At 36.2% G+C, this 16,824-nt stretch overlaps 1 protein-coding gene across 1 annotated transcript in view; it reads left to right on the top strand.

The window, feature by feature from the left end:
* Positions 1–16,824, top strand: part of LOC106878884 (DDB1- and CUL4-associated factor 8) — a 69,174-nt gene that overhangs the window by 50,190 nt on the left and 2,160 nt on the right. The window contains exons 5-11 of the mRNA XM_014928228.2: positions 39–133; positions 5,199–5,306; positions 6,202–6,229; positions 7,453–7,497; positions 8,339–8,396; positions 10,189–10,296; positions 15,643–15,773. Coding sequence (XP_014783714.1) covers positions 39–133; positions 5,199–5,306; positions 6,202–6,229; positions 7,453–7,497; positions 8,339–8,396; positions 10,189–10,296; positions 15,643–15,773 — 573 coding nt within the window. The remainder of the gene's footprint in view (positions 1–38; positions 134–5,198; positions 5,307–6,201; positions 6,230–7,452; positions 7,498–8,338; positions 8,397–10,188; positions 10,297–15,642; positions 15,774–16,824) is intronic.

The raw sequence follows: 16,824 nt of genomic DNA, 5'->3' as shown, positions 1-16,824 counted from the left end.
ATTAATATATGTATGTACAATTTATTTTCTCTTAACAGCTGGCTCTTGAATTAGATTCCCCACATGTCTTTCTCAGTTGTGGAGAGGATGCTTTGACCTATGAAATTGATTTACGACAAGAAAAACCAAATAAGTTAGTATAATAATAATCTTTCTTACTTTATTTACCATTTCTGTTTAGTTCTGTCTATGTGTTTCTAATGTGTGTGTGTGTGTGTGTGCACGCACCTTCTTTGGCTGATTGTGTGTGTGTGTGTGTGTGTGTGTGTGTGTATACTCATGCATTACCTTTTACAGAGTTTTGTTTATATTTGTTCAAACAACAAAGCAGGTCGCAAATTTTGGAAAGATTCAACGCTGTTTAATGGAGTGGATGATATATACAGTGAATATCCATATGCAAATGGTTCTCTAAACTAATGGTTTTTCAGAAGAAAATTAAACTCATAACATACTGAAATTTGAACAAAAAATTACAAATAGGCTATGCATGTATACTAGTGTTGGGAGAGCATATACAAATGGTGTGCTAAATGAATAAATTGTTTAGTGAACAGTTTTCTGAAGAAAATTCTATTCAGCCAATGAATTGAAATTTGAACAAGAAACCATAAGTAAACCCTACATGCATATAAATGGCTTGGAGAACATGTGTAAATGGTTCGTTAATGTCCATGTATGCATTTCGTGCTGCTTGTAAATTTGTATATGTAGAAAACAATATTTTTCATATAGTTTGCTAAAAACATAATCACAGATCAACAGAAGTAAAACAAGCAAATATGCATGCCTGCGCAGGCGCGCGCACACACACATACACACACATGAATTCATCATAATTATTTAATATCTGTTTTCCATGCTGACATGGGTTAGATGGTTTGACAGGAACTGGTAAGGCCGGGGACCACACCAATTTGCATTGTCTCTTCTGGTATGGTTTCTATAGCTTGATACCCTTCCTAACTTCACCCACTTTACAAAGTGCTTTTTATGTGGCATAACACCAGTGATTTTTACATGGCACCAGCACTGGTATCACTTCCACTGTGGTGAATGGGTCTTCACCACAGAGAACTGCAAGGCACCAGATATCTTAATCCTTTATCATCTCAGTCATCATTTCATGCCTTTATGTGGAAATTATGGCTTGGAATGGATGACTCCACTTTGTATGTATTTCAATTATTTATGTAACAAATAATTTGGTTAATGAACAGGGCTCTGCAATGGATTATGTTTGTATATAGAGACCCTACTGTAATTAGTTGAAGGTTAAGTGTTACACACCTATACCTGTTTCACTTGCTACCACAATGGGAGATCATTGGACATTAAAGAAATACAGTCGTTTCTGTATCCAAAACTAAACAGAAGTGTCAAATGGTGAAAGTGAGATAGTTTTTTTTTTAGCAGAAGGCAATTATATATGTAATAGACAAAGAAAAGAGTGAAAATGTTTGTAGCAGAATAAATGAAGTGAATATTAAATTCTGACAAATAACACTGTGTAACATGATTTTTGTCCTTGGGTAGTAATTATCATTTCTTATATACTTACTCCTAGTGAAGAATCCCTCTCAACACATAGCTCTAATTCTCCTTCACTTCTACTACTCATGATCAGAGATGCACATATTGTCAGCCACTAAGCGGCATAGTTGGCTATGGTCAAGCAACTGACATGTGAATCTGTGGTATTGAGCAGAATATTTGCTGTAATGATATTTCTGTTTCATCAGCTCAGCGATGTATCTGTTTGAAATGTAATGTAAAATAGGTCAGTTTTGAAACATTCATGTCCAGGTCACAAAAGCAAAGTTTGAAGGGAATAGTAGTAATTTTCTTTGATTTCTAGATAGAAAAGAACACTTACTGACCAAAGACAAGAAATAAAAAATATAATTTTGGTTCACAGTGTAATTGTGTTTTGTTTTCTAGATGGATAGTTTGTAAGTTTGTTTTCTTGTAATGTCAGCTTTACAAAAGTCGTTATTTCTATAGTTCATGTGGGTTTTTTTATGTGTTTGAAGTTAATATATTTATGAATGTTATTAAAATATTAATGCTGTATGTAATATTACAAGTGGCATACAGCATATGGAATTTGTAATCTCAGAAAAGTTAATAATTGTGGATGATTATGATGGCTGATGTTTGTCATCGGTTCGACTTAGTAGTTATATTCAAGTAATGCTTCTCTTTTATTTGCATACTAATAAGTGAAACACTATAATATTTATCAAAATTATTCATTCTTAAGTTTTGTGGTTAGTAGTAAAGTTTGTCTATATTCAGTTTTAGATAATAAATTGCAATTAAATTTCATTTACTTACGTGAATATTCACATTTGAAATGTCATATAAAATGTATAATAAATGTTTATTTACATACAAATGATTCTTTAGTAATGTGAATATCTACATACAAAGGCTTTTTTTTTTTATAAATGTATTATTTTTTTGTCAAATGAAATCAAATTAATACACATTATTAATTTGGTTATATTATAGGAATGAACTATTTATGTCTTAAGGTTTCTGTGCTGACATGCTAAGACTGAGTGTTTTTTGCTAAGTGTATTATTTGCAAGTATATTCTAATAAGTTTCAGCTGTGCATAAGTTACATAGTTTTATCTTACCACAATACAATTGGCTATTGACAATGTACTTTTTCACAGGCTTTTTTTTTTTTGCATTTCCCCAAATGTACAAGTACAAAGAAGTATCTTTAATACCTCCTTTATGTTGTGAGAGGTATGGGTGCTTTAATCATAGTGGGTTTTGATCTCTATTAATGTTAGTCACACACATTTTAAATATATTGTATGTCTGAATTTTGTATTTATATATTATATCCTTTGCTAGATGTTTTAATTCTTAGAAGATAGTTTATTTGGTCAGTGCAATTTCAGTGTGAGTTTGTGTAACTCATTGTTGGTTTGTTAGTTTTATGGCTATTGGAAGATGCAAATATGCTGGACAAAATTGGTAAGAGTTGAATAGGAGATTTTAACTGTTATTGTTGAATATTTTGTAGTATTTATGTATTATATGAATGTTTGGTTACTACTTATCTTTTTCTTCATCTATTATGTATACAATTGCTATAGGTGCAGGCATGGTTGTGTGGTAAGAAGCTTGGTTCCCAACTACGTGGTTCTGGGTTCAGTCCCACTGCATGGCACCTTGGGCAAATGTCTTTTACTATAGCCTTGGGCTGACCAAAGCCTTGTGAGTGGATTGGGCAGATGGAAACTGAAAGAAGCCCATCATTTATATATATATAAATAATATAGTGAGAATTTACAAAAAAAACAAAAGACGAAGACAGGTGTGTAAACAACTAACAGATGTATTAATTTAATGCTCGGGAAATGAGAAAGTCTTTTCCTTTTCGAGTCTAGGCTCTTTGACAGAAAGAACACAGAAATAAACAAGGAGAGAAAATAGAAAAAGGTTTAGTGGCTAGCGATCTATCGTGGCGAATGCCGGACAGAGGGGTCACACAGGAGAGCTAGGAAGAAGGGGAGATAATAAAGTAGTGGTGATCCCAAAACGAAGGTGCGTGTGGAAGTGGGCTGGTGACATTGATGTGTGCATATGTAGGTGTGTGGATGATGGTGTAGGTGCTGGGAAGTGGTCAGTGCTAGTGTGTACAGGGTGATGTGTGGTGTTAGGGTGTGTGGGAAGCAACGGTGGTGTCTAAGGGATAGGGTGGGGATGGGATATATAGGGATGGTGGGGTTGGAATCCCAGAATGGTTTCTTCTAAAGAACAGGAGCAGGATGGACTAAGCAGAATCAGCTTAAACGAAGGAGGGGTGACGATGATGGGAGAGGGTGGAAAGGAGAAGGTGAGTAGGAGTGAAGAGAGGAAGTAGGTGCCAGAGCAAGAAAGGAGAGAGGAGGAGGGTTAGATGAAGAGGGGAGGAGAGTTGAGCCCATGCGGCGCAAAGGAACGAAGAGAGAAGATTAATCTCTGCTCACGGTGAAGACGGGAGTCTGGATGGCCCCTGTGCAAGGACAATCCAAACACAGACAGGTGTTCTAAAGAGTAACCAGTAGAGCGGAAATGGCGCGAGACTGGTGTGCCGTTGCCGAGTCAGATGTGTCAGAGGTGTTCCATGAACTGGTCAGCCAAGCAGCGTCCCATTTGACTGATGTATAGAGAAGGACAGAGAGCAGGCGATGCAGTAGACGACGTTGCTAAAAGTACAGGTGAAGGAGTCAGTGATATGATAGGGTTGATGATGGGTACCTGTGGGAAGGGTAGTGTTGGAGAGGTAAGGGCAAGTGCAACAGCATGGGTGCTGCACTATTTATTTATGTCATGCTTCGTATTAAAAAATAAGCTATAAATGTGGTCCAATCCATGTGTTTGTTATTCTGTGGTTTTCTCTAACTTTTAATTATGTGTGTGTTTGTGTGTCTGTTTGCTTCCTACTATCACTTGAGAACTGATGTTGGTATGTTTACGTCTATGTAATTTAGCAGTTTAGCAAAAGAGATTGATAGAATAAGTACTAGGCTTACAAAAAATAAGTCTTGGGGTCAATTTCTTTGACTAAAAGCCCTTTAAGGTGGTGTTCCAGTGTGGTCGCAGTTGAATGACTGAAACAAGTAAAAGAATAAAATTGCTCACATTCTAAGCTCCTTCCCACTTTTGTTCAGGTTTGTAATAAATAGCTTCTACCTTAATCTTTCCAAATCTTCCATCTTGGTGGTATAAAACAGGTAGAACAATTAAGCTTCAACAGATATAAGTATATATGTACAATTTATTGAAATGTTTATTTTACAACTCGAGTTTCATGCCACTGCAATTTTCTGGCATGAAGTTGAATGTATTGAGCACTCCTTTCTCATTTATTTGATACAATTTGGTATGTGTGTGTGTGTGTGTGTGTACCATGTAAAAAGCACTCAATCTACTCTGTGGGGTAGTTGGTATTAGGAGGAGCATTCAGCCATAAAAGCCATGCCAAAACAGACAGTAGCCTGGGATAGTCTTCTACCTGGGCGGTTCCTGTCAAACTGTCCAACCCATTCCAGCATGGAAGGCAGATGTTAAACGATGATGATGATGATATGCATGACTGTATACTGAGTATATACATATATACTTTGTGTGTGTAATTATGCTTCGAAATTTTTTCATTTACCATTAAACTAATGACTATTTATTTATTTACAGGTTAGTTACGGTGAAAGAATATGATAAGAAAGTGCCTCTTTATTCCATCCACTCTAACCCTGTTAATTCTTTTGAGTTCTGTGTTGGCGGTAAAGACTACTATCTCAGGTAATTCTAATATGGCAACATTATTCTCTGTTAGACAAAACATTATCTTTATGTTCACCTGTTCACTGACTCCCTCCATGATATATCCTTATATATTATAGTTGAAATGTAGATGAAATATAAAGTACCATATTTTCCAGCATACAAGTCAAATTTTTCAGACCAAAATTTATGGCCAAAAAGGTTTGGTCAACTTAAACCTACACGACTTTGGAGGAACAAAACTTCCTTGTGAAATGCAGCAGGATTTGGAAAGGTTGCGGCAATTTTTGAATGTTTACACTATGCATTATGTCGACTTGTATGCCAGAAAATACAGTATATTATAGTTGAAATACTTCAGCTATGACTTGTAATAAAGTAGACTATATAGTCATTTTTATTTCTTCAGCATTTCTTCAGTGAACATCAGTGCAATGGTCAACTAAATGACCACTTAGATTGCTACTGTGTACAGATGACACTGAAATATCACCCTAATTGTTTTTTCTTAGGCCAAGTTCTTTCCCTCCAATGAAATCATCTTTAGTGTGGTGTTTAGTTAAATATTCTTAGATTGTTCAGTATGTGAGATAGGTTGCATATGTTGACCACACTACAAATATTTTATTAATCTGCATTGATATATTTAGAAATATACATTCAATAAATTAATGGATCGATATTCAGTGAACATAATCTTTTATACACAGTTTGCTAGATAATGTAATGAAAGTAGTGCAAGCAAAAGTACAGGAGTTTGAGTTAAAGACAAAGTTAATAGTCTAAAAAAATATTTAGAACTAATATAAAATATTTGTAAGATATTTTGTTTATTGGTTTGTAACAATGTGATTTACTATTATATTTCTGCTAGTTTCTTTTATTCTAATTGTTCTTTTAAATTTGATTTTAGGATTTATGACAAACGGAAGATAGCTGATGTAAGTAATTAAAAAAAATTTTTTTCCTTTTTTGTTTTGGTAATGATAGTAACCATTTTGTTGTTTTAATGAAGGGAAAATTCTTGTAATGAAAATTTGGATCTCATTTGGAGAATATTTAGTTGCAAAGGCAAGTTTGTTTTTTGACATTAACACTTAAATCCAAGCCTGATTCTGTTAGCTTTTGTAGTTGCATCTTGACAATTGATGGAGTTATTTACTACACCATTTTGGTTGTGGAATGTAAAGCTATTAAAAATGGCCTTGGCAAAAGACCCAGAGGCTTAGTTCCAATTTTTAGGTGATTGGGAGAATTTCAGTAGGTGACTTCTTTCAGCTGTTGGAGGCTATGTTCACCTGCCCATTTGAATTTAGTGACAGGATTCAAACTTTGGTTGTGTGAGAAATGCAGAAAGATATGTCTAAGACATCCCTGAGATACTTAATTAGATGTCTCAGAAGGGTCATTTGCTGCCAGGATTATTCAGCAGAGAAGTTGCGAAGTTGCAGTTTGTTAGCTAACTCCAAGAGGTTCGGGGTGAAGTGTGTTGTGTGGTAGTTGTGTGAGATGAATTGACTTTATTAAGATGGGGGCAGATGCAGTGATGGCAAGATAAAGGTTAATTTCATTTGGAGTGTCAGTGTGGTCACTTTAGAGATAGAAGCAGGTAATGAAGTTAACTGGTGCAGACTGTTCAGAATAGCAAAATAATTTGAGTTCTGCCTCAGCAAGTGTTGAAGTGAAGAGACTTGTGTATATTGAAGTCACTGAAATCGAGGACTTGAGAGAAAAGTGAGATGGATGTCCTCGATGCAGGATGAGAAATAGCTGCCATGAGTGGAAGAGATGGCAGAAAACAGTAAAAGAACAGGCAAAGTGAGAGACATTAAACCAGAGTAACTGCAAAGGTTTGCAGTTACTCTGGTTTGTGTGTATGAGAGGTGAGTGATTCCTACTTATCTGCAGACTTGTCACTTTTTAGAATAAAGTTGAAAGATAGTATAACCTGGACAGTAGAGAAGGACTAGAGAGAGAGAGAGTGTGTGTGTGTGTGTGTATGTGTGTGAAAGGAATGCGTGATTTGCATGTTTATTTGTGTTGAGAAGGGAGATTAATTTGTTAGAGTAATTCTTGGTGTTTTGGTATCACTTAGCTGCCAAAGTTGTTCTGAGAAAAGGTTTATTTATTAGAGTTTAACAATTATCACCTTTATCTTTTGTAGTCTGTCAATGATGGAGTTCTAAAAAAGTTTTGTCCTCAGCATTTAGTAAGTAAATAATTATTTCTTTGTATTTATTGTCTCTTGTACTATATAATATCTTTGTTGATTTGAATTCCTGACTTGAATTTGAGAGAGAGAGAGAATGGCGTCCATCCTTTTAATCCAATGTCTCTCAAACTCTTTTTAACTATTGCCCCTGTTCCACCTTTTTCGTTTTACTAACACTCTTTCGACCCACCTCTTGCTGTGATTCAACAAAATTAGCCCTTTAGCATCCAGCTTACTCTGTCAAATGTAATGCTTATTGTTTTGAATTAACTGTGCATTATCTTGTTGCTTAGAGATTTCAGTGATGTGATTGCTTATTTTTTAAAATATCATAGGCTATGTGTGAGAGGTCAGATATGGTCAATTTAAATGCTAAAAGTGAAATACACTCTAAAAAGTTGCTGTTGATAGGTTGATTGCCATTAAGGAACTACTTACTTACACGGAAATCACTTCATCAATATAATATGGGATGGCAAAACATTTTGACCAGTAATATTACCACATGATTTAATGGACTGGCTGAATCATTGGCATGCCAGGCAAAATGCTTAACAGCATTTCATGCATTTTATATTCTGAGTTCAAATTCCACCAAAGTTGACTTTGCTTTTCATCCCTTCAGAGATTGATTAAATAAGTACCAGTTGAACCCTGGAGTCTATTTGTATCATAGAATTGCGGTAAATAAACTATGTGTATTTGAGTAAAATTATTTATTGTTCACCATTGACAAAAAAATTTGTTTTCTTCTTGAGATTTGGTCTATTCTTTGTAAATGTCCTAAGTTATGTCATAAAGTTTTATATGAAAAATGTTTTGTTTTATTTGTTTACAGATTGACAGTAGCATAAAAGCCAATGCTACATGTGCCTGTTATAATTACAATGGAACTGGTAAATATTATTATTGTTATTATTATTATTGTTATTGGTCTGCAAATCTGAATCCTAATTCCACCTTTGCCTTTCATCCTTTCAAGGTCAATAAAATAATTACCACTTGACCACTGGAGTTGATGTAATTGGCTTCCCCATCTCTCAAAATTTGTGCCAAATTGAGAAGGAATTATTATTATTATAATAAAGGCGGCAAGTTGGTAGAATCGTTAGCATGCCAGGCAAAATGTTCAGTGGCATTTCGTCCATCTTTACGTTCTGAGTTCAAAATCCACTAAGGTTGACTTTACCTTTCATCCTTTTGGGGTCAATAAATTAAGTACTAGTCTATATAATTGACTAGACTCCTCCCACCAAATTTCAGGCCTTGTGTCTTTAGTAGAAAGGATTATCATCGTTAATATAAAGGTGGTGAGCTGGCAGAATCATTATCACACCAAGCAAAATGCTTAGTGACATTTCATCCATCTTATCATTCTGAGTTCAAATGCCGCCAAGGTCACCTTTGCCTTTCACCCTTTTGGGATTGATAAATTAGGTACCAGTTGAGCACTGGGATCAAAGTAATCCCTAACCCCCAAATTTCAGACCTTGTGCCTATAGTAGAAAGGATTATTCTAAAGGCGATGAGCTGGCAGAATTATTAGTATGCTAGGCAAAATGCTTAGCAGAATCTCATCTGTCTTTATGTTCTGAGTTCAAATGGTGCTGAGGTTGACTTTGCTTTTCATCCTTTTGGGGTCAATAGATAAAATAAGTACCAGTTGAGCATTAGGATCAATTAATTTGATTAGTCCCACTCTCAAAATTTCAAGGCTATGCAATTAAGAAGTTCTCTTCTTAACTACACAACTTCAGGTTCAGTTCCACTAAGTGACACCTTGGGAAAATGTTTTCTATTATAGCCTTAGGCCTAACAATCTAATACTGGCTGCTGAGGAAATTTCATAGATGGAAACTAAAAGCAGCCTGTCACATGTATTTGTCTCTCTTTGTCCTGATATTATATGAGTGTTGTGTCACCATCATATAAACAAGTTTCATTCATTTCCAATCTCTCCTGAAAAAACAAGCCTGACAATTGGTGGAATATTACCTTGCATAGAAACAGGTGAAGGTTGTTGACAGGAATGGCACTCGGCTTTAGAAAAATTTACCTCAATGAAATTCCGTCCGACCCATACATTATGATCATGATGGTGTGTTTGTGTGTGAATATTTACAATCTGTGGTGAGCTATGCTACGTATGGTGTTATCTTTGATTGGGCTGCAACTGGTGACATTTGTTCATGTTTCCTGTCAACAAAGTGTACTCCAACTCTGCACTTGCAAATTTTTCTGTAGTTAAAAATCCTTACTCACAAACACAAGTATGAGTTGGTGACTGAACAAGCATCTAGTCTTCAAAATCCTGCCTCCTGTACCTTAATGTACTTTGCTAGTATGGAAATTAATCAAACAAATGAACAGAACAGATGACTTTGTTTATATCTCTTCTACATAGTGACATTTCTTTCTTATTAACTAAGCTATAATTTACTGTAATTCTCTGTCATAAGAGTTATGTTTTTATTAAAGGAAACAACTCTAATAATATTCATCTACCATGTTCCAAACATTCTTATAAACATGCTAATTTATAGATCTATCTAACCTAGGGCCAGTAAAAGGTTAAGAGAAGCTTGGTGTAATGTATGATAATATAGTTTAAGATAAGACACACTTGTGATGTTTGATAGTTTGTAATATGGGTAATGATGATGTTTATGTTGTTTGTTCTATTTACAGAGGTTCTTGGTACGTACAATGATGAAGACATTTATTTGTTCAATAACCTAGATTCTGATGGAGCAGACTACATTCATCATTATAAAGGCCATCGCAATAATGCTACAGGTAAGAGTCTTTATTCATGCACGCACACATACACACACACATGCATACATATGCCTGTGTATATGTACAGTCTTGTTTATTTTGCTTTACAAAAACTGTACACAAGTTGACCCTCACTAATCCTGGATTTAGTCCAACAGCTGCAGTGGTTTGACATAGTGATTGGAATCTTGCACCCAGCGCTCTGTGTGGTTCATATCAGCCACAGATCAGTTAATGTACTGAAGCTTCTATAGAGGTACAAGTATTTTTTTTAAATATTCTTTTTGATATTTTTGCCAGCACCATGCCCATGCTGGTGACATGTTTGTGCTGGTGACGTGCTGGTGCCATGCCTGTGCTGGTGCCACATTAAAAGCATACAGCTGTAGAAAACGAGCCAAATCAGTCTGGAACCTGGTGCAGCTCTGGTCAAACTGTCCAACCCATACGCAGTCATTAAAGGAGGAGGAGGATTTTACCTTTAACCTTTTTAATACCAGTCTTCCTGAGACTGCCCTTGGTTCTATGATAGAAATTTCCTATATTAAGCTGATCTAAATATAAACCAACTATCACAATTTCATGTTAATTTATGTTCAAAACGTCAGTTTAATAATTAGTTATTTTGAAAATGAATTAAAACAGAGACAGTGCCGGTGGCACGTAAAAGCACCCACTACACTCTCGGAGTGGTTGGTGTTAGGAAGGGCATCCAGCTGTAGAAACTCTGCCAAATCAGATTGGAGCCTGGTGTAGCCATCTGGTTCGCCAGTACTCAGTCAAATCGTCCAACCCATGCTAGCATGGAAAGCGGACGTTAAATGATGATGATGATGACAGTGTATTTCAGCAGAAATAAGGAAACAAAAGGATTAAACATTGTATGACACTCAGTCTACATGTTATGTAACTCACCTAAGACTGCTCCATGGTTTTTATGATACAAATTTCCTGTTTTTAAAGTGATCTAAATTAAACCATCAGAATTTCAAGTTAATTTATGTTCTAAACACCAGCTTAATAATGGTTTCAAATTTTGGCACAATGTTAGCAAGTTCAAGGGATGGGGCAAGTCAGTTACATCGACTCCGGTGTTCAACTAGTGCTTATTTTATCAACCCTGAAAGGATGAAAGGCAAAGTTGGCCATGGTAGAATTTGAACTCAGATCACAAAGACAGATAGAATGCCATTAAGCATTTTACCTGGCATGCTAGCAATTCTGCCCACTTACCACCAGCTTAATAATGACAGCTATTTTATTAAATTCTTCATTTTTACCAAAATTCATTGAAACCATTTTTTACCAAAAATAATTGAAACAAATGTGTTACCATATTTCAACAGAAATATGGTAACAAAAGGGTTAAATATACTTCCTGACCAGCTGATAGTGGAAGTTTTAGTAACTCAACAAAACAATAAATGTGTTACTTTAACTCTGCTTCATTAGATACTAATAATGAAAAATGATATTTAGAGAGCAGTACATGAGTGTACCGCAGGATGATTATTTCAGTTATTACAGCTGCTATGCATTTTGTTTGTCTTTACATTCAGAGTGTAAATGCTGCCATGGTTGACTTTGCCTTTCATCCTTTTTGGGTCGATGTAATTGACTAGCCTCCTTCCTGCAAAATTGTTCCAATGGTAGAAAGAATTGTTGTAATAGAAGTTGGTGAGCTGACTGAACCATTGGCACTCCAGACAAAATGCTTAGTGGCATTTCGTGTCTTTATGTTCTGAGTTCAAATACAACCAAGGTTAACTTTGTCTTTCATCTCTTTTGGGGGTCAATAAAAGAAGTATCAATTGAGTACTGGGGTTGATGTAATCAACTTGTTGCTGCTCCCAAAATTTCAGGCCTTGTGCCTTGTACAGAAAGGATTATTGTTATTATTATTGCAGTGAGCTGGCAGACTTGTTAGCATGCTGGGTAAAATGTGTAGTGGCATTTTGACCATCTTTATGTTTTGGGTTCAAGTGCCACCAGGGTCAACTTTGACATTCATCCTTTTGGGGTTGATAAAATAAGTACTAGTCGAACACTGTGGTTGATGTGATCAACTTACCTCCTCCCCCGAAATTGCTGGCCTTGTGTCAAAATTTGAAATCATCATCATCATCATTATTATTATTATTATTAGGTGTGGCTGTGTAGTAAGTAGCTTGCTTACGAACTACATGGTTTCAGGTTCAGTCCCACTGCATGGCACCTTGGGCAAGTGTCTTCTACTATAGCCTCAGCCGACCAAAGCCTTGTGAGTGGATTTGGTAGACGGAAACTGAAAGAAGCCTGTCGTATATATATATGTGTGTGTCTGTGTTTGTCCCCCCAACATCGCTTGACAACCGATGCTGGTGTGCTTACGTCCCCGTAACTTAGCTGTTCGGCAAAAAAGGCCGATAGAATAAGTACTAGGCTTACAAAGAATAAGTCCTGGGCTCGATTTGCTTGACTTAAGGTGGTGCTCTACCATGGCCACACTCAACTGATTGATACAAGTAAAAGATTATCATTATTATTGTTATTTAGCTTATAAGCAAAGATTTTCTGTATAAATACTTATCTTTTGAACATACAGACTACAGTTTCGATCTGAAAGTGTATGTCATCCCAGATAATCTAATTATCTAGTAGTTTGTTAACGATGATGTTTATTGTTTAATCAATAAATGTTTGAACAGTTATTGATTTATTGTGTTAGATTCTACACATAACAGTAACTTTCAATGCACTTCTGTCTAATTTGTTCATTGATCTCTCTGGTATCTCAATATCGTAATAAAGAAGTAATTAGTCATCTATGCGTGTCATTGTTATCATCATCGTTACCATTCCTTTAACATTTACATCTCCATTCTTGCATGGGTCACATGGAATCTGTTGAGAGAGATTTTCAATGGTTGGATGCTGGAGTTGCCAGTCAATCCCCACTTATTTCCAAGTAATATTTCCCCTGTGCTTGGACACACTTTCACAAAAAATTAGAAATGAATAGTATCGTTATGTATAGCAGTGACAATTGGCTAAAGCTATTGCAAGATCAAAGCAAAGAGGTATGTACAGACATACACACACACGCACTCTCACACACACACACATGACTTGCTGATCAATGATGATCTGGCTCCTCATCCATTGAGTGAGGAAATTGGAGGAAGTGTTAAGGAAGGGCATCAGTGATAGAAGTAAAAAGCACCCAGTATGCCACACTCTAAAGTGATTAGTATTAAGAAGGGCATCCAGATCTAGAAACTATGCCAGAACAGACAATGGTACCTGGGGCAGATCCTAGCTGTACCACATCCTGTCCAACCTTTCAGCTGATGCTAGCATGGAAAACAAACATTAAATGATGAAGATGATGATCTTCATTTAAGGCTGAAACATGAAATATCAATTTCTTCTATGAGTTTTAGTGGCAAAACTATTCTACTATGCACCAGCACTGACAGGGTCAACAAGTACCCTGCAAGACAAAATCCCCTGCAGCTGGGAGGGTGGAGTAGTAGTGAGGTGGCTTTGTACCAGTTGATAGGAGATTAGAGGTATAGATGAACAGGGATAGGTGTCTTGCTGTAGACTAGATACATGAATACTCCAGTTGAAAAAAGAAAGGAGGGTGAGTTAGAGAGCAAGATAAAGAGAGCAATAATAAGAGATAGTGGCAACGATGTGTTGGGACATGCCCTCAAGGAATATTAGTTGGGTGCGAAGGATGGAGGGCAACGTCATCATTTAATGTCTATTTTCCATGCTAGCATGGGTTGCACAATTTCACAGGAGCTGGCTAGCTGGAGAGCTGTCCAGGCTCTAATTGTCTGTTTTGGCATGGTTTTCACTCAACTGGACACCTTTCCTAATACCAACTTCTTTACTGAATGTGTTGGGCGCTTTTTATGTACTGGGGCTTGTGATAGGTATGTGAAGACATTGAAGGTGATAGCAGATAAGTGAGGTGTTAATGTCGGAGAACAGCACACGGGAGAAAAGGCAAAGAAAAAAGGTGATTTGTGGAGATAGTAGGCAGAGAAGATAATGGAAAATGGAAGTGGTTCAGGGTAGGGAAGAAGGTAACTGAGAAAGCACGAGGATGTAGTATGTGCCTATTCCGCTCTCAGGTTATAGAAAAGTGATGGGTGTTAGGGGATGAAAGGTGCAGGGAAAAGGTTGGTGGGACTGAGAGGATGCAGGTGGTCATGGGGCAAAGCCCCTCAGAGACAAGCATTAACCAAGGTGGTTTTGGATATCAATTCCACTGTAGTGGACGGGTCTTCTTGAGTACAGCAAGGTGCCAGATATCTTGGTCCTTTGTCATCTTTGTAAGGCTCAGTGTCCTGAGATCAACCTTCAGTACTTCATCCCATGTCTTCTTATGTCTCTCTTTTCCACGAGCTCCATCCACTTCAAGTGATTGGCATTTCTTTATACAACTGTTCACATTCATACAAACCACGTGACCAAACCAACACAGTCTTCTCTCTTGCACACTGCATCTAATTCCTCTTATGCCCAACTTTTCTCTCACTAGTGCTCTGTCGCACATGGACACTGACACTGCACAACGAATATGATGACATAAGGAGACAAACAGAACTATTTCCTTTCTCTTTGTAATGTTTTTTTTTTTTTTCTGATATAAAAAATGAAGGTAAAAGAAATGAAATGAAATAACAATCATAGAACTTAGTGATAACAATAATTTAAATACAAGAACCAGGGAACCATCATCATTTATTGTCTATCTTCTCAAGCTGCTATGGGTTGGACAGTTTAATAAGAATGAAGTGTTAATTAATCTTTTAAGATGATTATTATGTTTGTTAAAAAGGAAAACTGCACAGATACAGGTATGGCTGTGTGGTAAGAAGCTTGCTTCCCAACCACATGGTTCCGAGTTCAGCCCCACTGCATGACACCTTGGACAAGTGTCTTCTACTATAGCTTCGGGCTGACCAAAGCCTTGTGAGTGGATTTGGCAGATGGAAACTGAAAGAAGCTTGTTGTGTGTGTGTGTCTGTTTGTCTGTATTTGTCCCCCACCACCACCACCACTTGACAATCAATGATGGTGTGTTAACATCCTTGTAACTTAGAAGTTCAGCAAAAGTATCAATAGAATAAGTACCAGGCTTTAAAAAAAAATTACTGAAGTCAATTCATTACATGGCCACAGTCTGAAGACTGAAACAAATAAAAGATAAATATATTTCTATCAAACCACACGATTGCTGTATTTCTTTAGTAAGACAGAAATAGCCATTGTTGGTATTTCTAAGAGGAAATTTTTTTTTTATGACTTTAAAATCTGAATATTTGCCATGTGATTTCCTGATTTTGTTTTGTTTTTTCATCTTTGCAGTGAAAGGGGTCAATTTCTATGGTCCTAAAAGTGAATACATTGTAAGCGGTAGTGATTGTGGACATATTTTCCTTTGGGATAAACAGACTGAATCTGTTGTTCAATTTATGAAAGGAGATGATGGCGGTGTGGTAAGTTTCTTTCTACAGTTTTTAAAACCAGTGTTGGAGGACTTGTTCGGTTTTTAGTTGAGGGTGAGAGAGAAAACCTGCTTGTTTCTGAAAGTAACCGAGACTGCTGTTGATTGAGGATCAGTCAATTATTATTATTGGTTCTGAATCAGTTGAATGTGTTGAGATCAATTGAGACTGCAGCCATGCTGGGGTACTGCCTTAAAGAATTTTTAGTCAAATGAATCAGCCCCAGTACTTAAATTTCCTGATAGGCCTGTGTATATATATTAATATATCTATATATATATATATAAAACTGAGAATGTGTGTGTCTGTCTGTCTGTCTGTATGTGTGCATCGCTAAAACTCAAGAACTAAGCAACTGATTTCATTAAAATTTTACACATGCATTACTTAGGATCCATGCAATGTCATGGGCCAAAAAAAATTTTCGACTTCGTACCTAATGTGAACCTGGAGCAATCTCTTATTTCATACACTATTTCAATTTTACGTGTCAAAAGCGAAACAATAACATCTCTATTGTAAAGGGAGATACTTTCAATTTTAATATTTCAATATTAATACTGAAACTATCATCTCACATATATACATGCATACATATATATATCATCATCATATATAAGATTCTGGTGAATATGGTACTTAAGTTTAGGCACCAGAATTTAGTATGGTATTATCCATACAGTTTCAAAATAAGGTGATTAAAATCAAATTAAGTAACAAGGATATCCAAAGTTAATGCAGTATGATCATTTCATGCGACTCCATTGCTCCATTATATGGAGTTGCATGAAACAATCGTACTGCATTAACTTTGGATATCCTTGTTGCTTATTTTGATTATGTACATCTATATATACATATATATATACACACATATGTATCATCATCATCGTTTAACGTCCGCTTTCCATGCTAGCATGGGTTGGACGATTTGACTGAGGACTGGTGAAACCAGATGGCTACACCAGGCTCCAATCTGATTTGGCTGAGTTTCTACAGCTGGATGCCCTTCCTATATATATATATATATATATATATATAT

This window comes from Octopus bimaculoides, chromosome 5 (assembly GCF_001194135.2).
Source record: "Octopus bimaculoides isolate UCB-OBI-ISO-001 chromosome 5, ASM119413v2, whole genome shotgun sequence".
NCBI lineage: Eukaryota > Metazoa > Mollusca > Cephalopoda > Octopoda > Octopodidae > Octopus > Octopus bimaculoides.
The sequence above is the reverse complement of the archived record's forward strand: the minus strand, read 5'-3'. Positions and strand labels throughout refer to the sequence as shown.